Source organism: Oncorhynchus mykiss, chromosome 8 (genome assembly GCF_057628025.1).
Source record: "Oncorhynchus mykiss isolate SJ-2025 chromosome 8, ASM5762802v1, whole genome shotgun sequence".
NCBI lineage: Eukaryota > Metazoa > Chordata > Actinopteri > Salmoniformes > Salmonidae > Oncorhynchus > Oncorhynchus mykiss.
The window spans coordinates 81,914,353-81,942,340 of NC_143029.1; the positions used below are offsets into that span (position 1 = coordinate 81,914,353).

The window sequence follows — 27,988 nt, forward strand, 5'->3', positions numbered from 1 at the left end:
GTTATAATTATCAACTCTGTAGTGACTTCTCAGCTGACCCCCACTCCCCTTTTGTCTAACAAGCCGCCATGCCTATTTAGCCCACTAGGGCACATTCCCTATAATTTCTTGAAACCATATTTACTTTGTTTGTTTGTGTGTGCACTTCTGTGATTGTTTAGTTAGTTAATAAATAAATGATTTAAGACAATTGATGTATAGTGAAGACTGGGTTCGTGCAGATAACAAACAATTTACGACATTTGGAATGAGACTAACATAAAATAAGTAAGTCATTATTCAGAAGACTAATTGATCAGATATTAAAATATCTGAAAAGTTATATTAGGAAAATTATAACTTTGTAATCTGAATATTTTCATTTCCCCCTGACTTCCTAGATAATTCCATTTGCCTGATTAGTTAATCACGAAATGCTAATTACAGAGAATCTTTGATAAAAACTAAAAGTCTTCAGTTAATGATAGTAAAAACACAACACCTCTCATGGTGTAGTGTCCTCTACAGTTACCACATCAGTCCACTGGTGACCTCTCATGGTGTAGTGTCCTCTACAGTTACCACATCAGTCCACTGGTGACCTCTCATGGTGTAGTGTCCTCTACAGTTACCACGTCAGTCCACTGGTGACCTCTCATGGTGTAGTGTCCCCTACAGTTACCACATCAGTCCACTGGTGACCTCTCATGGTGTAGTGTCCTCTACAGTTACCACATCAGTCCACTGGTGACCTCTCATGGTGTAGTGTCCTCTACTGTTACCACATCAGTCCACTGGTGACCTCTCATGGTGTAGTGTCCTCTACAGTTACCACATCAGTCCACTGGTGACTTCTCATGGTGTAGTGTCCTCTACAGCTACCACATCAGTCCACTGGTGACCTCTCATGGTGTAGTGTCCTCTACAGTTACCACATCAGTCCACTGGTGACCTCTCATGGTGTAGTGTCCTCTACAGTTACCACATCAGTCCACTGGTGACCTCTCATGGTGTAGTGTCCTCTACAGTTACCACATCAGTCCACTGGTGACCTCTCATGGTGTAGTGTCCTCTACAGTTACTACATCCACCCACTGGTGACCTCTCATGGTGTAGTGTCCTCTACAGTTACTACATCCACCCACTGGTGACCTCTCATGGTGTATTGTCCTCCACAGTTACTATACAATATTTTCTCTGTCTGTCTGCTTCATCAGTTAGTATCTGTCATTGTACTGTCCAAAAAAAGTAACCTTTATTTAACTAGGCAAGTCAGTTAAACCTCTTTGGGATAGGCGGGACGCAAATGTCTCAACTGGCCAATTGCAAGGGAAAATGCAGAGCGCCAGATTCAAATAAAATACTATAAAATTCAAACTTTAATTCATTAAATCACACATGTAAGATACTCAATTAAAGCTACACTCGTTGTGAATCCAGCCAACATGTCAGAATTTAAAAATGCTTTTTGGCGAAAGCATAAGAAGCTATTATCTTATAGCCTGCACCATCTGCACCAGCAGTAAACAAAGGAGTAAGCATATTTCAACCCTACAGGCGCTACACAAAACGCTGAAATAAAATATAAAACATGCATTACCTTTGACAAGCTTCTTTTGTTGGCACTCCAATATGTCCCATAAACATCACAATTGGTCCTTTTGTTCGATTAATTCCGTCCATATATATCCAAAATCTCCATTTATAAAGCGCATTTGATCCAGAAAAAAACATCTTACAAAAAACGCAACGTCACTACAAAATATTTCAAACGTTGCCTATAAACTTTGCCAAACTATTTCAAACTACTTTTGTAATACAAATTTAGGTATTTTTAAACGTTAATAATCGATCAAATTGTAGTCGGGTCTTTCTGTGTTCAATACAGGAATGAAAACAAACCAGCGCTGCTTTTCACGTCTTGCGCAACTCACAAAAGTGTCCCTAGTTCCGAGTTGGCCTACTTCTTCATTGCACAAAGGAATAACCTCAACCAAATTCCAAAGACTGGTGAAATCCAGGGGAAGCGGTAGGAACTGAAAACAGGTTCCTATGAAATATCCCTTGGCAAAGACAACTCAGGGAACGGAGAGGGCTAAAAAAATAACTAATCTGAACAGTTAGTCCTCTGGGTTTTGCCTGCTACATAAGTTCTGGTATATTTACAGACGTGATTCAACAGTTTTAGAAACTTCAGAGTGTTTTCTATCCAAATCTATGAATAATATGCATATCTTATATTCTTGGCATGAGTAGCAGGAAGTTGAAATTGGGCACGCTATTTATCCAAAAGTGAAAATTCTGCCCCCTAGCCCAAAGAGGTTTTAAGAACAAATTCTTATTTGTAATGACGGCCTAAACCGGCCAAACCTGGACGATGCTGGGCCAATTGTGCGCCCCCCTATGGGACTCCCAATTACGGCCGGTTGTGATACAGCCTGGATTCAAACCAGGGTGTCTGTAGTGACGCCTCAAGCACTGAGATGCAGTGCCTTAGACCGCTGTGGCACTCAGGAGCCCCCCTCATACCACACAAGATGAAGACACAAAAGAAGTGAGAATTCTTAGTAAAATATATGATTTATTATAGATATAAAATGTAACAGTAACTGTTAAATATAACAGATGTGATCAATGATCTGATCATACACAAGACCTTTATGAATAAAAGGGTTAAAACATGTGATTTCTGATGCTCATACAACAAGATTATAACATTAAACTCTGCCAACACAGATGATTTCATATACAAATAGGTTATGCAAAATAATAAACTGAGAGGTTCCAGCCCTGAAAATGATTGGCTGACAGCTGTAGTATGTCAGACCATATACTATCGGTATGACAATAAATAATATTTGTACTGCTCTAATTATGTTTGTAACCAGTTTATAATAGCAATAAGGCTCCTCAGGGGTTTGTCATATGTGGCCAATATACCACGGCTAAGGGCTGTGTCCAGGTGCTCCGCGTTGTTTATATTCTTCATTTATTATACTTTTCAGCACAGAAAAATGTCTGATAAAATTCAGGTAGTTGGATAAACTTAGAGATAGCAGGATTCCAGCATGTTTGCATTCTCCTCCGTCAATGAAGATAGCAACACAAACTCTTCGTCCCGTGTACCCTTGTGATGAGAACCATTCCTATGACCTTTTCTTGTTCAATCGTTCCGCTCTCTCCCTGTAGAGAAGAAATAAAGTTATGTCATCCATTTCTTATACCATCGTTTTACCTAATATCCTTATGATAAACCTTACACACACTGTCAGTATAATTCAATTCCATGGAACCAAATCATTTTATCCTGAATAAATATGAATGAATTCTTACCTCAGCTTGTGAACAACTTTCATAACCCAGCCCTTGGTGGGATCCATACATGGGAATCTCCCTCTGACAGTGTGGAAACTGGAAGAGAACATGTTGAAGAGACAACATCAGTCAATCATCAGTGCTTTATAGGCTTACATCTCTATAACATCACAATGCAATATCACATCGCAAATCAATCAATGCAAATAATATCAAGTTATCAAATTGTTTTACTTCTGTTGTACAATTATTTTATACTTAATGATATACTTAAATTGAAGAAATACTGCATAAATACTACATGTGTTACAATTAATGTTATCATTTTACTTGCAGTTTGTCCCAGTTCTACTGTTAGGCCTTCCATAGTCACTCACATGATAGCATCAATGTTGCACCCGTCATTCACTGTCTGTATGGAAAAGCCAAGGATGAGACGAATGTCCATCCTACCCTGGGAGTAACTCGTACAACAGCCTCTAGGAAAACCTATTGAGCAAAAAGACAAGAAACGTTATCTTGTATGGCAATTAAAAAACACCATTTGCAAAAAACAAGGAGAGAGGGAGACAGACAGACGGACTGAGACAAAACTTTCACATCCAATATTGACCTTGTTTAGCTGCAGAAACCTCAGCAGCAAACAGCCCCACAGCCAGGAGCACGAGCAGCACAACAACAGGGGCTCTGATCTGGGCCATCTCTTCTTCTGTGGTGCTGTGTTGTGATGAGCTGCTGTCTTCAGACAAAGAGCTTCAGTGGCTGTGTGAGGTCCTATTCCTCACCAGAGCCATATATATACTCCTGGTAGAGGTAGAGGCTTATTCTCTGAGAGGTGAAATGGACTTTCCTACCCACGCCCTAAAACCAAAGTTCCACGGCAGAATTTCCCCATCACATTCCCCAATGAACAAAAAAGGGAAACAAGATTCTTCAACAAAACAAGAAGGAGGATGTCTGAACAACTTTGACATGTTTATTTACATACAGCATTTATTGTGAGCTGATTGAAATGCACAACAATATTAGTATACCTAAATGCTTGTACATTTGTTGAAGTCTCCTGGGTTAAGGAATACATTTTTGGATCATGTTAAGTGAGTTTGTGTTTTATATTATATCTCAGTATTTCATTATTCTGGTGCTGGGGACCCAAAGGGTTTAGTTTTGCCCCAAACGCTACATACCTGATTCCACCAATTACCTCATCATCAAAACCCTGCTCAGTTGCATGCATCAACCAATGGTTGTGTGGGATGTCATCGACCGTGCTGTCAAGCACCAGATTGCTAATAGAACATGTGGTTAGTTCATACTTAAAATACCTATCCAGGCATTGTAAGATCTAGCATGCATCAGCAACGCCTAGGCAGAGGAACACTCCCAATGATTAGTGGAATCAGGTGTCTAGTGCTACGGCAATAACAGAAAAGTGCACACCTTTTGGGTCCCCATTAAGAAACACCGTTCTATCCTATGATCCTATATGAACTAGTTATAAATACAAGGAGTGTAGGGTGAATTACATGCCAACCACTGTACCTCAATTGAACAATATATCAATTCTACATTATAATGTCCTTTAACCCTCATAACCAAAGGATGTGGGAGATATGTCAATCATATAAAAACCTTTGTATTTTGATTCAGACAGAGAATAACTGTGGTCTCAAATTAATAGCCTGTTTACGCACCCATTCATCAATCTAAGTGACAGTAAATAAAATCCCCATCAAAATACTTCAGTTTAAGTTAGAGATATCAGATTTTTGAATGGGCTTCTTCTCAAACCACCACATCCACATATGCAGTGAAAGATGTCAGACCATGAGAATTCCCCAAAATCTGTCTTCTCACAAAAACGTCTGTAGCATCTGAAGCATCTGTAAAAAACGTCTGTAGCATCATCTCTGTTTTGATCTACGCCCCCCACAAGTAACACTGATGTGTCAACTTCTGTCTGTAGTGTCTGAACCGTTTGGACTAGAAACTAATACTCCACTAATACCACACTGACTCTCACCAACACAATGGTGTTCTCCGTTTTTCTCTACGAGCCCCACAAGTGTCACGGGACTCGTCTGAAGGTACCAACACAAATGAATAGACGTATGGAGGTAGTTTTGTGCCAACAAAAACATGGGGATAAATATGTATCCCAAAAAACCTAAATATTTCCTGAGTTCTCTTATATGTCCTAGAAGTAGGACAGAAGCTCTTAGAGGTTTTAACAGCTTGCTGTGGTTATGTGTGTATGTGTAACCATGTACCCTCACCAGTGAAACCACCACAGATCATATCATAGAACATACTGTATGTACAGTTATCAGATGTATCAGTTGGTCTAGGAGGAAACACAGTGCATTGTGCGCCACACAGAGGAGGCTGATGGAAGGAGCTATAGGAGGACGGGCTCATTCTAATGGCCAAAATGGAATTGATGAAATGGTCCCAAACACATCAAACACATGGAAACAACGTGTTTCACTATGATGACATAGGCAGAGTGACTCCACCTCAAGAGTTGTATTTGGCGAAAGGCTCGGCATACGCATACTCAAGCTCACTGGCTATCATTCTGGCAAATGAGAAATAAGTGCACTTAGGCTATCCGGAAGGCCAAAGGTAGTTACTTTAAGGAGCAGTTGTCTCTCTGTGGGTCTAACCCCAAAAAGTTCTGGAAAATGGTTCAAGACCAGGAGAATAAACCCTCCTCCTCCCAGCTGCCCATTGATAATGTGGCTGTTACTGACAAGAAGCACATGGCTGAGATCTATAATCACCACTTCAAGTCATGATTCCTCAATTTTTATTCTCAATTTACATCAACAACATAGCTCAGGCAGTAGGAAGCGCTCTCATCCATTTATATGCAGATGATACAGTCTTATACTGAGCTGGCCCCTCCCCGGATTTTGTGCTAAATGCTCTACAACAAAGCTTTCTTAGTGTCCAACAAGCTTTCTCTACCCTTAACCTTGTTCTGAACACCTCCAAAACAAAGGTCTGGTTTGGTAAGGGGAATGCCCTTCTTCCCACAGGTGTTATTACTACCTCTGAGGGTTTAGAGCTGGAGGTAGTCACATCATACAAGTACTTGGGAGTATGGCTAGACTGTGCACTGTCCTTCTCTCAGCACATATCAAAGCTGCAGGCTAAGGTTAAATCTAGACTTGGTTTCCTGTATCGTAATCCCTCATCTTTCACTCCAGCTTCCAAAATAACCCTGATTCAGATGACCATCCTACCCATGCTAGATTACGGAGACATCATTTATAGATCGGCAGGTAAGGGTGCTCTCGAGCAACTAGACGTTCTTTACCATTCGGCCATCAGATTTTCCACCAAAGCTCTTTATAGGACACATCACTGCACTCTATACTCCTCTGTAAACTGGTCATCTCTGTATACCCGTTGCAAGACCCACTGGTTGATGTTTATTAATTAAACCATCTTAGGCCTCACTCCCCCCTATCTGAGATATCTACTGCAGCCCTCATCCTCCACATACAACACCCGTTCTGCCAGTCACATTCTGTTAAATGTCCCCAAAGCACACACATCCCTGGGTCGCTCCTCTTTTCAGTTCGCTGCAGCTAGCGACTGGAACGAGCTGCAACAAACACTCAAACTGGACTGATTTATCTCAATCTCTTCATTCAAAGTCTCCATCATGGACACTCTTACTGACAGTTGTGGCTGCTTTGTGTGATGTATTGTTGTCTCTACCTTCATGACCTTTGTGCTGTTGTCTGTGCCCAATAATGTTTGTACCCTGTTTTGTGCTGCTGCCATGTTGTGTTGCTACCATGTTGTTGTTGTGTTGTGTTGCTACCATGCTGTGCTGTCATGTGTTGATGCCTTGCTATGTTGTTGTCTTAGGTCTCTGTTTATGTAGTGTTGTCTCTCTCGTTATTGGTGTGATTTGTCCTATATTTATATTGTATTTATTTTATTTCTTTAATCCCAGGCCACCGTCCCCGCAGGAGGCCTTTTGCCTTTTGGTAGTCCGTCATTGAAAATAACTGAATTGCCTAGTTAAATAAAGGTTAAATAAATTACAGTTGGATTTTCTAAAGTTTGAAAGGTTCTGCTGCCCTCTAGTTGCTAGAGTGAGACTTACACTAGATAGGAGTGGGAACATCAGAGCCCTGTACTAAGAATCAGGTTTGAGGAGTTCGCGAGGTAACTTTGTTCAACTATGAGTTCAAATCCTTAAAATAATAAGTTATTTAGAACCCTTTTGGGTTCCATGTACGACCCTTTCCACAGAGGGTTCAACATGGAACCCAAAATGGATCTATGTGGAAATAAAAAAGGGTTCTCCCCGGAACCAAAAAGGGTTCTCCTACGGGGACAGCCGATGAGCCGTTTTGGAACCAATTTTTCTAAGAGGGTACTTACCCATCTAACTGCCTTTCAGATTGATTGAAGTGGGAAAACACATGATGATCTACATCACACCGGGTCAATGAACAGCCCCCCTCGCCCCAAACCTCAAACCCCTGGCGGTTAGAGAGAGAGAGATAGGGCAGGGGAAGGGGGAGAGAGAGGCAGAGAGAGGAGGGAGAGAGAGAGACAGGGGAGAGAGGGAGAGGGAGTAAGAAAGAGAGAGAGATTGAGAGAGAGAGGGAGTAGAGTTGGGGAGAGAGGGGAGAGAAAGAGAGATGGTTAGGGGGGAGAGATCAGGAAGAGAAAGAGAGGGAGGAAGAGTGGGAGAGAGGGAAAAGGAGGTAGAGAGAGAGATGGGGAGAGAGGGAAGGAAAGAGATGGAGATAGGGATGACGAGAGAGAGAGGAAGAGAGCATTTCAACCAGCATGTTTGGCTGCATGTCTGTTATGGTTGAGTTGACACACCGGGTCAATAACAGTTGTAATGAGTTTTGGTTCATGTTTCTGAATTGTGATTTCCATCTCTATCTGAGATGCAGAGTACATGGTGTTATCATACCTCAGACGTTTGATATTCCTATTTAATTGTCCAATGGACTAGGCGTAACAAATATATTCGGTTTAGCAAATATGAAGATAACTATGTATTTTCTTCCTGTAAATTGACCAATATATCAATACTAGCTGCACCCAGCCCTATGGCAGTAAATCATTGCATCAGATTTTGCAATTCAATGCAATTGTCACGTCTGCTCCCGCTCCCCCTCCCTGGTGCTCGAAGGCACCAGGCTCCCCAGCATTACGCACTCCTGCCACCGTCAGTACGCACACCTGCCTTTCCCCATTACGCGCATCAACGTATTATTGGACTCACCTGTTTATTACCTCCCCTATATTTGTCAGTTCCCCATCTCTGTTCCCGACTGTATTGTTTGTAGTCTGTCCGTATGTTTCCCGGGTTGCTTGAGGCTGTTGCTCGTTCCTTGTCTGTTCCTATTAAATGTTGACTCCCGGTCACTACTTCTCATCTCCAGCGTCGGCTCTTACAGCATTTGAATATTTCATGACTGTAACAATAGAATAATAACTGAATTATATGAATGAAATCACAACAACAAAGCATGAATACATGCTACTAATAATCTATTGTCAACTTCCCATCTATTTGAAACATTTAGATTTCTTTATCACTGTTTATGTGTTGAACTATTGAATTCTCACGAGATAATAATTTGGTTAAAAATGCAGAATGAGAACTTCCAGAACTGGAATTTCACTGCTTTGGTAGCAGAGACAACAGTGTGTGTTGTGACACAGTTTGGAATTTGGGAATTTAACACCGATTGATGACTCAGTGGTGATGTATTTGGTTCCTCTTGGTTGTGCTACCTTAATAGATTAATATGAATAGCTCTTGTAAATAGTCATATATCTGATTGTTTTGAATGAATATGCATTCGTCACAACATCAACTCTTTCCTAAAACCTCAAAAGGAACAAGAAGAAACAGTTGTATGAAACTCCTGTTGTTAGCCAGGTAGAAGTTATTGTACATTGTATACAACCATCAAGGCCAGGTCTATGTAGATTTCAATGTAATCCAAAAATAACAACTTGGAGCTTAAGCACCATAGACATACAAAGTGAATATACTGTATGTCATCTCTACAAGGCCTTTGGAATAGGAGTGTTTTTATAAGAAACTGTGAGAGTGATTCACCCTCTGCTGACTTCTCATGGTGTAGTGTCCTCCACTGTTACTACATCCACCCACTGGTGACCTCTCATGGTGTAGTGTCCTCTACAGCTACTACATCCACCCACTGGTGACCTCTCATGGTGTAGTGTCCTCTACAGTTACTACATCCACCCACTGGTGACCTCTCATGGTGTAGTGTCCTCTACAGCTACTACATCCACCCACTGGTGACCTCTCATGGTGTAGTGTCCTCTACAGTTACTACATCCACCCTCTGCTGACCTCTCATGGTGTAGTGTCCTCTACAGTTACTACATCCACCCACTGGTGACCTCTCATGGTGTAGTGTCCTCTACAGTTACTACATCCACCCTCTGCTGACCTCTCATGGTGTAGTGTCCTCTACAGCTACTACATCCACCCACTGGTGACCTCTCATGGTGTAGTGTCCTCTACAGTTACTACATCCACCCACTGGTGACCTCTCATGGTATAGTGTCCTCTACAGTTACTACATCCACCCACTGGTGACCTCTCATGGTGTAGTGTCCTCTACAGTTACTACATCCACCCACTGGTGACCTCTCATGGTGTAGTGTCCTCTACAGTTACTACATCCACCCTCTGGTGACCTCTCATGATGTAGTGTCCTCCACAGTTACTACATCCACCCTCTGGTGACCTCTCATGATGTAGTGTCCTCTACAGTTACTACATCCACCCACTGGTGACCTCTCATGGTGTAGTGTCCTCTACAGTTACTACATCCACCCACTGGTGACCTCTCATGATGTTGTCTCCTCCACAGTTACTATTCAATATCTTGTCTCTGTCTGCTTCATCAGTTAGTATCTGTCATTGTACTGTTCAAGGTTCATCTTCCATTCACCACTCAAACCACACAAGATGAACACACAAAACAAGTGAGAATTCTTAGGAAAATATATTTATTATAGACATAAAATATTAAAGTAACAGTTTAAAGCAACAGATGTGATCAATGATATGATCATACACAAGACTTTTATGAATAAAATGTTACAGCGTGTGCAATTTCTGATGCCCATAAAACGAGATCAAACCATTAAACTCTACAATGACAAAGCCTATTTCATATACAAACAGGTTATAGTAAAATATATGACATTTATTATAGACATAAATTGTAACAGTGACAAAAAGTAACAAATGTTTTCATTAAAAAAAGTTTAAACATTTAGTTTCCTGTCTTACAACGAGATCTTAACCTTATTGCTCATAAAGCGTTATATTATAACCACATTTTTTTAATTTGCAAAATATATTCATATAAAATCAGCCCAGAAAATATAGGACTAAGAAGATTTAAGTAGATGGATAGCAGAGGAAACAGGATGGGATATACACTATATACACTGGTTATTAACATGTTCAGCTCCTGACTGTTAAATACACATGTTCTGCTCCTCTGTATCCAGAACCCATCATCGGATTAGGACTGTGATTTGCTGATGTGAACCGCCTTGTCCCTGAAATAGATTAGAAAAATTCAGATTATTTTCAGCTGTTAAGGCCACTCTTATATTTCAATATCTCCAATTTAGAGGTGTATCTGTTGTCAAATCTGAAACAGGTTCAATGTGTCTACATTCAGGAGTACAATCTTTGTTTGTACCATTCATAATAAACAACTATATTCTAAATCCCTTTTAATATTCAAGTGTAAATAGTATAACAGTTGTAATGTTATTTATGAGAGTCATTCTTACCTCAGTCGGTTGACATGTTGGATCACCGAGCTCTGGGAAAGGTCTGCACACAAATCTTTCCCATTTTTAGTGTGGAATCTGGAAGAGACACATACAAAACCGTAAGTCTCACATACAAAACACTCTGTTTTCACAGCATTGTTAACCCATATTTCTATTCAACTATAATTACACTATAATGTATTTTTCTGTAAAGAATCCTGAACCTCAATTCAAAGATAAATAATCAAAGACACTCACATGATGGCAGGGATTCTGCAGATTTCAGTCGTGGTCTGTAGGGTATATCCTACGATAACTTCAAAAGGTATTTCCCCACCAGTATAACTTTGACAGCAGAATCGTCTACGACGTGCTGTAAAAAAATGAACAAATTGACAATTAAAGAGGACTCTTGATGAAGACTAAATATTACTCTAATTGTCCAACAGTTTAGTTCAGTGTTCCAGTAATAACACAGACAGACGGACTAAGACACAACTTTCACAGCAGGATATTGACCTTGTTTAGCTGCAGAAGCCTCAGTAGTGAACAGCCCCACAGCCAGGAGCACGAGCAGCACAATAACAGGGGCTCTGATCTGGGCCATCTCTTCTTCTGTGGTGCTGTGATGTGATGAGCTGCTGTCTTGTCTTCAGACAGAGAGCTTCAGTGGCTGTGTGAGGTCCTACTCCTCACCAGAGCCATATATATACTCCTGGTGCAGGTGGAAACATTCTCTGAGAGGTGAAATGGGCTTTCCTACCCACATCTTAAAACCAAAGTTCCACGGCAGAATTTCCCCATCACTTTCCCCAATTAATAAAAAAGTGAAACAAGATTCTTCAACAGAACAAGAGGAAGACTGTTTGAACACAACTATGACTTGTCTATTTATATACAGCATTTATTCTGAGGAGATTCAAATGCACTAGAATGTCATCCTAAATATTGTAAGTGAGAATATTAGTGTACATAAATTCTTGTACATTTGTTGAAGTCTCCTGGGTTAAGGAATACATTTTTGGATTATGTTAAGTGAGTTTGTGTTTTATATTATATCTCAGTATTTCATTATTCTGGTGCTGGGAACCCAAAGGGTTTAGTTTTGCCCCAAATGCTACATACCTGATTCCACTAATTACCTCATCATCAAAACCCTGCTCAGTTGCATGCATCAACCAATGGTTGTGTGGCAGGTCATCGACCGTGCTGTCAAGCATCAAATTGCTAATAGAACATTTAAGCTGATACTTAAAATACCTATCCAGGCATTGTAAGATCTAGCATGCATCAGCAACGCCTAGGCAGAGGAACACTCCCAATGATTAGTGGAATCAGGTGTCTAGTGCTACGGCAATAACAGAAAAGTGCACACCTTTTGGGTCCCCATTAAGAAACACCGTTCTATCCTATGATCCTATATGAACTAGTTATAAATACAAGGAGTGTAGGGTGAATTACATGCCAACCACTGTACCTCAATTGAACAATATATCAATTCTACAGTATAATGTCCTTTAACCCTCATAACCAAAGGATGTGGGAGATGTGTCAATCATATAAAAACCTGAGGCCTCCCGGGTGGCGCAGTGGTTAAGGGTGCTGTACTGCAGCTACAGCTGTGCCACCAGAGACCCTGAGTTGGCGCCTAGGGGTTCTGACACATTGCTGGCTTCTGGGTTGGATGTGCGCTGTGTAAACAGAGGCTGAATAATTTTTAAAGGAATAATGGACAAATATTGTAAAATCCAGCTGTGCAAAGCTCTTAGGGACCCAGAAAGATTCACCGCTGTAATAGCTACCAAAAGTGATTCTAACCATTAGGCTATCTAGTGGTTAGAGTGTTGGACTGGTAACCGGAAGGTTGCAAGTTCAAATCCCCCGAGCTGACAAGGTACAAATCTGTTGTTCTGCCCCTGAACAGGCAGTTAACCCACTGTTCCTAGGCCGTCATTGAAAATAATAATTTGTTCTTAACTGACTTGCCCAGTTAAATAAAGGTAAAATAAAGGTATTGGTCACATACACATGGTTAGCAGATGTTATTGCGAGTTTAGCAAAATGCTTGTGCTTCTAGTTCCGACAGTGCAGTAATATCTAACAGGTAATATTTAATAATTCCACAACAACTACCTAAAACACACAAATCTACGTATGGAATAATAATATAGAAATATATGGATGTGCAATGTCAGAGTGGCATAGACTAAGATGTAATAGATAGTATAGAATACAGTATATACATATGAGATGAGTAATTCAAGATATGAAAACATTATTAACGTGCAATTATTAAAGTGACTAGTGTTCCATTTATTAAAATGGCCAATGATTCCAAGTCTGTATGTATTGACTCAGCGGGTTAAATAGAGTGCCTTCAGAAAGTATTCACACCTCTTGACTTATTCCACACGTTGTTATGTTACAGCCTGACTTCAAAATAGATGAAATAGATTGTCTTCTCAACCGTCTACATACAATACTTCATCATGAAAAAGTGAAAACATGTTTTTAGAACTGTTTGCAATTTAGTTGAAAATGAGATACAGAAACATCTCATTTACATAAGTATTCACACCCCTGAGTCAATACATGTTAGAATTACATTTGGCAGTGATTACAGCTGTGACTCTTTCAAGGTCAATTTATAAGAGCTTTGCACACATGGATTGTACAATATTCTTCAAGCGCTGTCAAGTTGGTTGTTGATCATTGCTAGACAGCCATTTTCAAGTCTTGTCATAGATTTAGAATCTTATTTAAGTCAAAACTCTATCTGGGCCACTCAGGAACATTCAATGTCATCTTGGTAAACAACTCCAGTGTATATTTGGCCTTGTGTTTTAGAGTATTGTCCTGCTGAAAGGTGAATTTGTCTCCCAGTGTCTGTTGGAAAGCAGACTGAACCAGGTTCTCTTATAACGCTTCGTATTCAAGACGTAAAGTTAATTTCTTTGAAGCATCTTTTGCAGTTTTACTGTGGTACCTTCTTGCAAACTGGATGCATGTTTGTAATATTTTTATTCTGTACAGGCTTCCTTCTTTTCATTCTGTCATTTAGGTTATGTCCCGCCTGCTCCCGTTCCCCGTCTCTGGCACTCGAGGGCGCCAGGCGGCCCATCATTACGCACACCTGTCACCATCGTTATGCGCGTCAGCACTTCATGGGACTCACCTGGACTCTATTACCTTATTGACTGTCTCCCCTATATCTGTCACTTCCTCAGTTTCTTCCCCTTTCAGCATTGATGTGATTGTATTCCTCTTGTCCAGACGCTGGCCTTGTTTTGTTTCATGTCCATTGCTGATTAAATATTCACTCCCTTTACTTGCTTCCCGTCTCCCAGCGTCTGTCCTTACAGGTTAATATTGTGGAGTAACTACACTGTTGATCCATCCTCAGTTTTCTCCTTTCACAGCCAATATTCAACCATTATTCACTATTGGCCTCATGGTGAAATCCATGAGCGGTTTCCGTCCTCTCCGGAAACTGAGTTAGGAAGGACGCCTGTATTTCTGTTGTGACTGGGTGTATTGATACACCATCCAAATTGTAATTAATAACATCACCATGCTCAAAGGGATATTCAATGTCTGTTTTTTCATTTTATTTTGACCCATCTAGCAATAGGAGCTCTTCTTTGGGAGGCATTGGAAAACCTCCCTGGTCTTTGTAGTTGAATCTGTGTTTGAAATTCACAATTCAACTGAGGGGCCTTAAGCATAATTGTATGTGTGGGGTACAGAGATGAGGTAGTCATTCAAAAATCATGCTGAACACTATTATTGCACACAGAGCGAGTCCATGCAACTTATTTTGTGAGTTGTTAAGCACAAACGTACTCCTGATCTTATTAAGGCTGGCCATAAAAAAGGGGTTGAATCTTTATTGACTCCTTTTCTATTCATTTGTTGAAAAAAATCTGAAAACACAATTACACTTTGGCATTTTGGGGTATTGTGTGTAGGCCAATGACACAAAATCTACATTTGATCCATTTTAAATGCAGGTTGTAACACAACAAAATGTGGTTAAAAATCAAGGGGTGTAGTTACTTTCTGAAGACACTGTACTTTCCATGTATCTCATCTTACTGTAATAAGAGCTAATGATATGAAACATGAACTTCTGAATTGCAGGAATCCTTTGAGTTCTATATTATATTAAACAAGTATCAGTGGGTGAGAGAGATAAACTTTTACTCATCTCTTCAGCTCATTGAAGTGGTCTTCAATTGTTCTGTGAATGTAGAGGATCCTCCCACTCTGTCCCAGGTTTCACATGGTAGTTGTGTGAGGTTATACATTGCAAAGAAACAGCACCAATGTGTTAAATGTCTCAATATTCATATTAATGCATTGTGACAAATTCAAGGGGGAAAAGGTTGTGGTTGTCACAGGGACAGTTATGATGCAACAACTGAAGAGGAACGGTTAAAACTCCTTCATCATGACCTGTTTAGTTGTCACAGAAACACTTTTCCGCCTTTGACTTGACGGCATCAATACATTCTGTGTTCCACTGACCTAGAAAATAACCATATTATCAAGACAACCTACACGTAACAGCCCACATCCATGCACTTCAGTGAACGATGTCTCAGTCACACACAAAGACACAGACACGCACACAGACATGACAATTAGATTGATCAGATAGGAGATTGAATTCCTCTTGTATTTCCCTGCTGTGTTTATTTACTTCCCAAAGTCACACCTGAAAGTTCCCCTTCACATTTGCCATTTGAAATTCCCTGCTCAACAGGTTAGACGAGTGTTCCTCTAATATAGAATGTTGACCATCAGTCAGAGCTGTAGAATTAGGAATTACAACTCAGAGCTCTGGGGTCATTATGTCATCATTGTTGTCATACGTCTTGTAAGAAAAGTTCTTGCTCATCCTCAGTGCAACACCCTGTGGTGAAATTAAAGTTCTTTACTGGTTCTGTGGTGATTCTCTGGTTTGGTTCATATCTAACTCATCACATATTTGTTTATAAATATCACCACCCCAAATGTGCCCTTTCACAGCTTCATAGGACATAAACAGGGGCAGTTCCATGGTTTGACTCAATAGACTTTGTCGTGGAATAATCAGAATTTGTTGATAACACATGTAAGATGTTTTATATTTATCATATGTTTGTAAATCACTTCAAGAATGTTATTTTTGTATAATACTGTGGCAGGGTTGCAGTTTTCTATTCTATGTCAAGACTAAGTTGCATGGGCCGCAGAGAGGGGAGAGGTCAAAGTATCATCATGTGCAAACATATCTCTTGGCTCCACAATGTCTGTGTGCCAGTCAGTGTGTCTCTGTGAGTTTGTCCAGGATTGGTTGTATTTAGAGTTGGTTGTATCTAAATGACAATTTGATATATGCCTGTTGATATGGAGGGTTGGTTTATGGTTCTGGGGTTTGAGATAGGAGACAAAGCTGAACGATGAATTATGCCGATGCTGTCTTATCCTGTGTCTGTCTTTGCTATGAAGGACCTCATTTGAAATGTGGAAGGGGCTCTCAGAGAATTCATTGAGAGACACTGAATTTATCTGAGAGTCACAGGATTGTGATAGAGCTGATATAATTAAAGATGGACTTTGATAACTAACTCTGACTTGTGTGTGGTTTGCGCTCATGATTTGGTAAATAGAGGACATTTCCAAGACAACTTTATCACTGTGGCGCTAGAGGAGGCTGGTGAGAGGGGCTGGAAAAGAGTCAAACACGTTGTTTCCATGTGTTTGATGTGTTTGGGACCATTTCATCAATTCCGTTTTGGCCATTAGAATAAGCCCGTCCTCCTATAGCTCCTTCCATCAGCCTCCTTTGTGTGGCGCACAATGCACTGTGTTTCCTCCTAGACCAAATGATACATCTGATAACTGTACATACAGTATGTTCTATGATATGATCTGTGGTGGTTTCACTGATGTGGGTACATGGTTACACATATCAAATCAAAATCACATCAAATGTATTTAAATAGCCCTTCGTACATCAGCTGATATCTCAAAGTGCTGTACAGAAACCCAGCCTAAAACCCCAAACAGCAAGCAATGCAGGTGTAGAAGCACGGTGGCTAGGAAAAACTCCCTAGAAAGGCCAAAACCTAGGAAGAAACCTAGAGAGGAACCAGGCTATGTGGGGTGGCCAGTCCTCTTCTGGCTGTGCCGGGTGGAGATTATAACAGAACATGGCCAAGATGTTCAAATGTTCATAAATGACCAGCATGGTCGAATAATAATAAGGCAGAACAGTTGAAACTGGAGCAGCAGCACGGCCAGGTGGACTGTGGACAGCAAGGAGTCATCATGTCAGGTAGTCCTGAGGCATGGTCCTAGGGCTCAGGTCCTCCGAGAGAGAGAAAGAGAGAAAGAGAGAATTAGAGAGAGTACACTTAAATTCACACAGGACACCGAATAGGACAGGAGAAGTACTCCAGATATAACAAACTGACCCTAGCCCCCCGACACATAAACTACTGCAGCATAAATACTGGAGGCTGAGACAGGAGGGGTCAGGAGACACTGTGGCCCCATCCGAGGACACCCCCGGACAGGGCCAAACAGGAAGGATATAACCCCACCCACTTTGCCAAAGCACAGCCTCCACACCACTAGAGGGATATCTTCAACCACCAACTTACCATCCTGAGACAAGGCTGAGTATAGCCCACAAAGATCTCCGCCACGGAGATGGTACATGGTTACACATACACACATAATCACAGCAAAGGTGTTAAAACCCCTAAAAGTGTCTGTCCTACATCTAGGACATGTAAGAAAACTCAGGAAATATTTAGGTTTTTTGGGATACATATTTATCCCCATGTTTTTGTTGGCACAAAACTACCTCCATACATCTATTCATTTGTGTTGGTACCTTCAGACGAGTCCCGTGACACTTGTGGGGCTCGTAGAGAAAAACGGAGAACACCATCGTGTTGGTGAGAGTCAGTGTGGTATTAGTGGAGTATTAGTTTCTAGTCCAAACGGTTCAGACACTACAGACAGAAGTTGACACATCAGTGTTACTTGTGGGGGACGTAGATCAAAACAGAGATCTGGAGAACCATTCAGATGCTACAGACGTTTTTGTGAGAAGACAGATTTTGGGGAATTCTCATGGTCTGACATCTTTCACTGCATATGTGGATGTGGTCGATTGAGAAGCATCTCATTCAAAAATCTGATATCTCTCATTTAAACTGACGTATTTTGCTGGGGATTTTATTTACTGTCACTTAGATTGATGAATGGGTGCGTAAACAGGCTATTGATTTGAGACCACAGTTATTCTCTGTCTGAATCAAAATACAAAGGTTTTTATATGATTTTTGTTTTTTTGTTAACATTTTTACCCCTCTTTCTCCCCAATTGTTTGTCTCATCGCGACAACTCCTGTACGGGTTCGGGAGAGACGAAGGTTGAAAGTCATGCGTCCTCCGATACACAACCCAACCAGCCGCACTGCTTCTTAACACTGCGTACATCCAACCCGGAAGCCAGCCGCACCACCGTGCCCCTGGCAACCTTGGTTAGCGCGCACTGTGCCCAGCCCGCCACAAGAGTCGCTGGTGTGCGATGAGACAAGTACATCCCTACCGACCAAGCCCTCCCTAACCCGGACAACGCTAGGCCAATTGTGCGTCGCCCCACGGACCTCCCGGTCGCGGCCGGTTACGACAGAGCCTGGGCGCGAACCCAGGGACTCTGATGGCACAGCTGGCGCTGCAGTACAGCGCCCTTAACCACTGCGCCACCCGGGAGGCCCCGCACTGCTTCTTAAGTTGGTTGTTGATCATTGCTAGACAGTCATTTTGAAGTCTTGTCATAGATTTTCAAGGTGATTTAAGTCCAAACTGTAACTAGGCCCCTCAGGAACATTCACTATAACTCCTACATACAGTAGGCCTTCTAATCACAACGGACTAAATGGGTTTGAATTGAACAATCAAACTTCTTTTGAAGGCTACTTGTACATTACATCACATCATCCCAACGTTATGTAATACTCTATTATACAATGAGAACATCTCCCTTAGAATTTTGCTGACATGCATCATTGTATAGTTGCTGTAAATTCTTGATCCAGGCCCTGAGTGGAAGGGAGTTTACCAAGGTACCAACAATGTGACATATGTGTCAAACTTCCCTGACCCAAATACATGTCAAGACTGAAGTTTCCACCTTGTTCCACAACCGCTGGGTCTACGGTCCAGAAAAGGGCATCATATTTCCAACTGAGAAAGTATTTAAACTAGAATTCCAGATCATTGGATCAGATCATCTTGGAATCTCATTCTGAGGAGAGAGTTCCAGGTATCTGTTGAACTTCACTGCCTGCCTCGACCTCTGAACCTGACAAGATGGTAAAGCTTGTTGTGACTCTCTCTACTCTGCTGCTGCTGTTGTTGGCACTGATGACTCTGGGTGAAACTAGTAAATAGGACAGGAAGTGTCATCTAATGTGCTGTTTGATACCATCAGTGTCAAAGCAAATCAAATCAAAGTGTATTTGTCACATGTGCCAAATACAACAGGTGTAGTAGACCTTACAGTGAAATGCCCTGACCAACAGTGAAATGCCCTGACCAATACAAGCCCTGACCAACAGTGCAATTGTTAAGTAAAAAATAGGTATTAGGTGAACAAAGAATAATAAAGAATAAAGAAATAAAAACAACTGTAAAAAGACAGTGAGTAATAATAGTAGTGAGGCTATATACAGTAGGGAGGCTATATACAGTAGGGAGGCTATATACAGTAGGGAGGCTATATACAGTAGGGAGGCTATATACAGTAGCGAGTTTGTCGGGCTAATTGAGTTAGTACGTACATGTAGGTGTGGTTAAAGTGACTATGCATATATGATAAACAGAGAGTCGCAGTAGTGCAAAAGAGGGGTTGGTGGATGGTGGGAGGCGGGACACAATGCAGATAGTCCGGGTAGCCAATGTGCGGGAGCACTGGTTAGTCGGGCTAATTGAGGTAGTATGTACATGAATGTATAGTTAAAGTGACTATGTATATATGATAAACAGAGAGTAGCAAAGCAAACAAATCAAATCAAAGTTTATTTGTCACGTACACTGAATACAACAGGTGTAGAACTTACAGTGAAATGCTTCCTTACAGGATCTAACCAATAGTGCAAAAAGGGTATTAGGTGAACAATAGGTAAGTAAAGAAATAAAACAAAAGTAAAAAACAGACTATATACAGTAGCTAGGCTATAAAAGTAGAGAGGCTACATACAGACACCGTTTACACAGGCTTATTCAGCTAACCAGCTAACCAGAAGCTAACCAAGGTTTGTGGTCATCAGCTATCCTTTAGCTCGAAAATCTATCGCCAGTTTTGTACGGCGCGGCTCGGACCGGAATATACCGGACCTATTTTTCTCTCCATGTCCCCGGATTTCAACCGCAAGCTCTGGACATTTATACCTGGATCTCACAGCTAGGTATCTGCTATCCGTGTGACTATCTGCTTACGTCGATTACGGACATCAATTATTCCGGAGCTAGCCAGCTGAAGAGTTCCATCAGTCACTCCTGGGTTACAATCACCTATCCCGGCCCATTTTACTGCCAACGCGGAGCCCCACCGGTCCTTCACAACTGGACTACCGACGCTATCTGCCCGAGGGAGTTATCCAGCTGGCTCCTCCGTCGCGACGTTACCTGAATGCCCATCTGCGGTCCGCTAATCGTTAGTTGTCTTATCGGCTGCTATCTGAATAGACCTATCGGACAATTATTTTCTTTTTTTCTTGGGTCTCTATAACTATATCTATTTTTTTTTTGGCGAATTGGATTGATCCCTTCTACCACACGGAACCCCACTAATCCTACCGACGGAAACGCACAAGGTGGCTAAAAACAGACCTCCATCCTATGCTAGCTTGTTACCGATGGCCCGGCTAGCTGTCTGAATCGCCGTGACCTCAACCAACCTCACTACTCGCTGGACCCTTTTGATCACTCGACTAAGCATGCCTCTGCTTAATGTCAATATGCCTTGTCCATTGCTGTTCTGGTTAGTGTTCATTGGCTTATTTCACTGTAGAGCCTCTAGTCCTGCTCACTAAACCTTATCCAACCTATTAGTTCCACCACCCACACATGTGATGACATCTCCTGGTTTCAATTATGTTTCTAGAGATAATATCTCTCTCATCATCACTCACTACCTAGGTTTACCTCCACTGTATTCACATCCTACCATACCTTTGTCTGTACGTTATACCTTGAAGCTATTTTATCGCCCACAGAAACCTCCTTTTACTCTCTGTACCAGACATTCTAGACGACCAATTCTCATTGCTTTTAGCCGTACCATTATCCTACTCCTCCTCTTTTCCTCTGGTGATGTAGAGGTGAATCCAGTCCCTGCACTGCCGAGCTCCACTTCTATTCCCCAGGCGCTCTCTTTTGATGACTTCTGTAACCGCCTTGGTTTCATGCATGTTAACATTAGAAGCCTCCTCCCTAAGTTTGTTTTATTCACTGCTTTAGCACACTCTGCCAACCCGGATGTTCTAGCTGTGTCTGAATCCTAGTTTAGGAAGACCACCAAAAATTCTGAAATTTTCATCCCTAACTACAACATTTTTAGACAAGATAGAACTGCCAAAGGGGGCGGTGTTGCAATCTACTGCAAAGATAGGCCGCAGAGTTCTGTCCAACTATCCAGGTCTGTACCCAAACAATTTGAACTTCTACTTTTAAAAATACACCTCTCTAAAAACAAGTCTCTCACCGTTGCCGCCTGCTATAGACCACCCTCTGCCCCCAGCTGTTCTCTGGACACCATATGTGAACTGATTGCCCCCATCTATCTTCAGAGCTCGTGCTGCTAGGCGACCTAAACTGGAACATACTGAACACCCCAGCCATCCTACAATCTAAGCTTGATGCCCTCAATCTCACACAAATTATCAATGAACCTACCAGGTACCTCCCCAAAGCCGTAAACACGGGCACCCTCATAGATATCATCCTAACCAACTTGCCCTCTAAATACACTTCTGCTGTCTTCAACCAAGATCTCAGCGATCACTGCCTCTTTGCCTGCATCCGTAATGGGTCAGCGGTCAAACGTCTTCCACTCGTCACTGTCAAACGCTCCCTGAAACACTTCAGCGAGCAGGCCTTTCTAATTGACCTGGCCGGGTATCCTGGAAGGATATTGATCTCATCCCGTCAGTAGTGGATGCCTGGTTATTTTTTTTCAAATGCCTTCCCATCTTAAATAAGCATGCCCCATTCAAGAAATTTAGGACCAGGAAGAGATATAGCCCTAGGTTCTCCCCAGACCTGACTGCCCATAACCAACACAAAAACATCCTATGGCGTTCTGCATTAGCATCGAACAGCCCCCGTGATATGCAGATTTTCAGGGAAGCTAGAAACCATTATACACAGGCAGTTAGAAAAGCCAAGGCTAGCTTTTTCAAGCAGAAATTTGCTTCCTGCAACACTAACTCAAAAAAGTTCTGGGACACTGTAAAGTCGATGGAGAATAAGAACACCTCCTCCCAGCTGCCCACTGCAACTGAAGATAGGAAACACTGTCACCACTGATAAATCCACTATTATTGAGAATTTCAATAATCATTTTTCTATGGCTGGCCATGCTTTCCACCTGGCTACCCCTACCCCGGTCAACAGCACTGCACCCTCCACAGCAACTCGCCCAAGCCTTCCCCATTTCTCCTTCTCCCAAATCCAGTCAGCTGATGTTCTGAAAGAGCTGCAAAATCTGGACCCCAACAAATCAGCCGGGCTAGACAATCTGGACCCTTTCTTTCTAAAATTATCTGCCGAAATTGTTGCCACCCCTATTACTAGCCTGTTCAACCTCTATTTCGTGTCGTCTGAGTTTCCCAAAGATTGGAAAGCAGCTGCGGTCATCCCCCCTCTTTAAAGGGGGGGACACTCTTGACCCAAACTGCTACAGACCTATATCTATCCTACCCTGCCTTTCCAAGGTCTTCGAAAGCCAAGTCAACAAACAGATTACCGACCATTTCGAATCTCACCATACCCTCTCTGCTATGCAATCTGGTTTCAGAGCTGGTCATGGGTGCACCTCAGCCACGCTCAAGGTCCTAAACGATATCTTAACCGCCATCGATAAGAAACATTACTGTGCAGCCGTATTCATTTATCTGGCCAAGGCTTTCGACTCTGTCAATCACCACATCCTCATCGGCAGAGTCGACAGCCTTGGTTTCTCAAATGATTGCCTCGCCTGGTTTACCAACTACTTCTCTGCTAGAGTGCCGTGTGTCAAATCGGAGGGTCTGCTGTCCGGACCTCTGGCAGTCTCTATGGGGGTGCCACAGGGTTCAATTCTTGGACCGAATCTCTTCTCTGTATACATCAATGGTGTCTCTCTTGCTGCTGGTGAGTCTCTGATCCACCTCTACGCAGACGATACCATTCTGTATAGTTCTGGGCCTTCTTTGGACACTGTGTTAACAACCCCCCAGGCAAGCTTCAATGCCATACAACTCTCCTTCCGTGGCCTCCAATTGCTCTTAAATGCAAGTAAAACTAAATGCATGCTCTTCAACCGATCGCTGCCGCACCTGCCCGCCTGTCTAACATCACTACTCTGGACGGCTCTGACTTAGAATATGTGGACAAATACAAATACCTAGGTGTCTGGTTAGACTGTAAACTCTCCTTCCAGACCCACATCAAACATCACCAATCCAAAGTTAAATCTAGAATTGGCTTCCTATTTCGCAACAAAGCATCCTTCACTCATGCTGCCAAACATACCCTTGTAAAACTGACCATCCTACCAATCCTCGACTTCGGCGATGTCATTTACAAAATCGCTTCATACTCGTCGCCAAACCCACTGGCTCCATGTCTTCTACAAGACCCTGCTAGGTCAAGTCCCCCCTTATCTCAGCTCGCTGGTCACCATAGCATCACCCACCTGTAGCACGCGCTCCAGCAGGTATATCTCTCTGGTCACCCCCAAAACCAATTCTTTCTTTGGCCGCCTCTCCTTCCAGTTGCCAATGACTAGAACGCACTACAAAAATCTCTGAAACTGGAAACACTTATCTCCCTCCCTATCTTTAAGCACCAGCTGTCAGAGCAGCTCACAGATTACTGCACCTGTTCATAGCCCACCTATAATTTAGGCCAAACAACTACCTCTTTCCCTACTGTATTTATTGTATTTTATTTATTTATTTTGCTCCTTTGCACCCCATTCAAATCAATCAATCAATCAAATTTATTTTATATAGCCCTTCGTACATCAGCTGATATCTCAAAGTGCTGTACAGAAACCCAGCCTAAAACCCCAAACAGCAAGCAATGCAGGTGAAGAAGCACGGTGGCTAGGAAAAACTCCCTAGAAAGGCCAAAACCTAGGAAGAAACCTAGAGAGGAACCAGGCTATGTGGGGTGGCCAGTCCTCTTCTGGCTGTGCCGGGTGGAGATTACAACAAAACATGGTCAAGATGTTCAAATGTTCACAAATGACCAGCATGGTCGAATAATAACAAGGCAGAATAGTTGAAACTGGAGCAGCAGCACAGTCAGGTGGACTGGGGACAGCAAGGAGCCATCATGTCAGGTATTCCTGGGGCATGGTCCCAGGGCTCAGGTCCTCCGAGAGAGAGAAAGAAAGAGAGAATTAGAGAGAGCATATGTGGGATGGCCAGTCCTCTTCTGGCTGTGCCGGGTGGAGATTATAACAGAACATGGCCAAGATGTTCAAATGTTCATAAATGATCAGCATGGTCGAATAATAATAAGGCAGAACAGTTGAAACTGGAGCAGCAGCACAGCCAGGTGGACTGGGGACAGCAAGGAGTCATCATGTCAGGTAGTCCTGGGGCATGGTCCTAGGGCTCAGGTCCTCCGAGAGAGAGAAAGAGAGAAGGAGAGAATTAGAGAACGCACACTTAGATTCACACAGGACACCGAATAGGACAGGAGAAGTACTCCAGATATAACAAACCGACCCTAGCCCCCCGACACATAAACTACTGCAGCATAAATACTGGAGGCTGAGACAGGAGGGGTCAGGAGACATTATTATTTTTATTTCTACTTTGCACATTCTTCCACTGCAAATCAACCATTCCAGTGTGCCTTATTGTATTTACTTTGCCACCATGGCCTTTTTTTGCCTTTACCTCCCTTAACTCACCTCATTTGCTCACATCGTATATAGACTTGTTTCTACTGTATTATTGACTGTATGTTTGTATTACTCCATGTGTAACTCTGTGTCGTTGTATGTGTCGAACTGCTTTGCTTTATCTTTGCCAGGTCGCAATTGTAAATGAGAACTTGTTCTCAACTTGCCTACCTGGTTGAATAAAGCGAGAAAATACATAAAATTGAGGTAGTATGTACATGTAGATATGGTTAAAGTGACTATGCACATATGATGAACAGAGAGTACCATTAGCGTAAAAGAGGGGTTGGTGGGTGGTGGGTGGCGGGACACAATGCAGATAACCTGGTTAGCCTATCTGCGGGAGAACTGGTTTGTCGGCCCAATTGAGTTAGTATGTACATGAATATATAGTTAAAGTGACTATGCATATATGATAAACATTTAGATTTCTTTATCACTGTTCATGTGTTGAACTATTGAATTCTCACAAGAAAATAATTTGGTTAAAAATGCAGAATGAGAACTTCCAGAACTGGAATTTCACTGCTTTGATAGTAGAGACAACAGTGTGTGTTGTGACACAGTTTGGAATTTGGGAATTTAACACGGATCAAATCAAATCAAATCAAATGTATTTATCACATACACATGGTTAGCAGATGTTAATGCGAGTGTAGCGAAATGCTTGTGCTTCTAGTTCCGACAATGCAGTAATAACCAATGAGAAACAACAAGTGGGACACGATCATGAAGTGGAACGACATTTATTGGATATTTCAAACTTTTTTAACAAATCAAAAACTGAAAAATTGGGCGTGCAAAATTGATCAGCCCCTTTACTTTCAGTGCAGCAAACTCTCTCCAGAAGTTCAGTGAGGATCTCTGAATGATCCAATGTTGACCTAAATGACTAATGATGATAAATACAATCCACCTCTGTGTAATCAAGTCTCCGTATAAATGCACCTGCACTGTGATAGTCTCAGAGGTCCGTTAAAAGCGCAGAGAGCATCATGAAGAACAAGGAACACACCAGGCAGGTCCGAGATACTGTTGTGAAGAAGTTTAAAGCCAGATTTGGATACAAAAAGATTTCCCAAGCTTTAAACATCCCAAGGAGCACTGTGCAACCGATAATATTGAAATGGAAGGAGTATCAGACCACTGCAAATCTACCAAGACCTGGCCGTCCCTCTAAACTTTCAGCTCATACAAGGAGAAGACTGATCAGAGATGCAGCCAAGAGGCCCATGATCACTCTGGATGAACTGCAGAGATCTACAGCTGAGGTGGTAGACTCTGTCCACAGGACAACAATCAGTCGTATATTGCACAAATCTGGCCTTTATGGAGGGGTGGCAAGAAGAAAGCCATTTCTTAAAGATATCCATAAAAGTGTCGTTTAAAGTTTGCCACAAGCCACCTGGGAGACACACCAAACATGTGGAAGAATGTGCTCTGGTCAGATGAAACCAAAATTGAACTTTTTGGCAACAATGCAAAACGTTATGTTTGGCGTAAAAGCAACACAGCTGAACACACCATCCCCACTGTCAAACATGGTGGTGGCAGCATCATGGTTTGGGCCTGCTTTTCTTCAGCAGGGACAGGGAAGATGGTTAAAATTGATGGGAAGATGGATGGAGCCAAATACAGGACCATTCTGGAAGAAAACCCGATGGAGTCTGCAAAGGACCTGAGACTGGGACGGAGATTTGTCTTCCAACAAGACAATGATCCAAAACATAAAGCAAAATCTACAATGGAATGGTTCAAAAATAAACATATCCAGGTGTTAGAATGGCCAAGTCAAAGTCCAGACCTGAATCCAATCGAGAATCTGTGGAAAGAACTGAAAACTGCTGTTCACAAATGCTCTCCATCCAACCTCACTGAGCTCGAGCTGTTTTGCAAGGAGGAATGGGAAAAAAATTCAGTCTCTCGATGTGCAAAACTGATAGAGACATACCCCAAGCGACTTACAGCTGTAATCGCAGCAAAAGGTGGCGCTACAAAGTATTAACTTAAGGGGGCTGAATAATTTTGCACGCCCAATTTTTCAGTTTTTGATTTGTTAAAAAAGTTTGAAATATCCAATAAATGTCGTTCCACTTCATGATTGTGTCCCACCTGTTGTTGATTCTTCACAAAAAATACAGTTTTATATCTTTATGTTTGAAGCCTGAAATGTGGCAAAAGGGCGCAAAGTTCAAGGGGGCCGAATACTTTCGCAAGGCACTGTACATATACATATGAGATGAAAAATGTAGGGTATGTAAACATTATATTAAGTAGCATTGTTTAAAGTGGCTAGTGATATATTTTACATCAATTTCCATCAATTCCCATTATTAAAGTGGCTGGAGTTGAGTCAGTGTGTTGGCAGCAGCCACTCAATGTTAGTGGTGGCTGTTTAACAGTCTGGTGGCTTTGAGATAGAAGCTGTTTTTTTTTCAGTCTCTCGGTCCCAGCTTTGATGCACCTGTACTGACCTCGCCTTCTGGATGATAGCGGGGTGAACAGGCAGTGGCTCGGGTGGTTGTTGTCCTTGATGATCTTTATGGCCTTCCTGTGACATCGGGTGGTGTAGGTGCCCTGGAGGGCAGGTAGTTTGCCCCCGGCGATGCGTTGTGCAGACCTCACTACCCTCTGGAGAGCCTTGGTTGTGGGCGGAGCAGTTGCCGGTTGTGGGCGGAGCAGTTGCCGTACC

General features: G+C 42.1%; 2 protein-coding genes across 2 annotated transcripts; both read right to left on the reverse strand.

Moving 5' to 3' along the window:
* Window positions 1-2,546: 2,546 nt before the first annotated feature.
* LOC149982153 (C-C motif chemokine 20-like) lies at window positions 2,547-4,071 on the reverse strand. Its single transcript, XM_090183154.1, has 4 exons — window positions 3,908-4,071; window positions 3,672-3,783; window positions 3,313-3,390; window positions 2,547-3,162 (listed from the first exon to the last, which is right to left on the reverse strand). The coding sequence occupies exons 1-4, from the start codon at window positions 3,993-3,995 to the stop codon at window positions 3,126-3,128; spliced, it is 315 nt and encodes a 104-aa protein (XP_090039280.1). The 5' UTR covers window positions 3,996-4,071; the 3' UTR covers window positions 2,547-3,125.
* A 6,244-nt stretch (window positions 4,072-10,315) lies between these two features.
* On the reverse strand, window positions 10,316-11,808 carry LOC110530730 (C-C motif chemokine 4). The gene is made up of 4 exons (XM_036986858.2): window positions 11,635-11,808; window positions 11,374-11,488; window positions 11,134-11,211; window positions 10,316-10,893 (listed from the first exon to the last, which is right to left on the reverse strand). The coding sequence occupies exons 1-4, from the start codon at window positions 11,720-11,722 to the stop codon at window positions 10,857-10,859; spliced, it is 318 nt and encodes a 105-aa protein (XP_036842753.2). The 5' UTR covers window positions 11,723-11,808; the 3' UTR covers window positions 10,316-10,856.
* Between the last annotated feature and the right edge of the window lie 16,180 nt (window positions 11,809-27,988).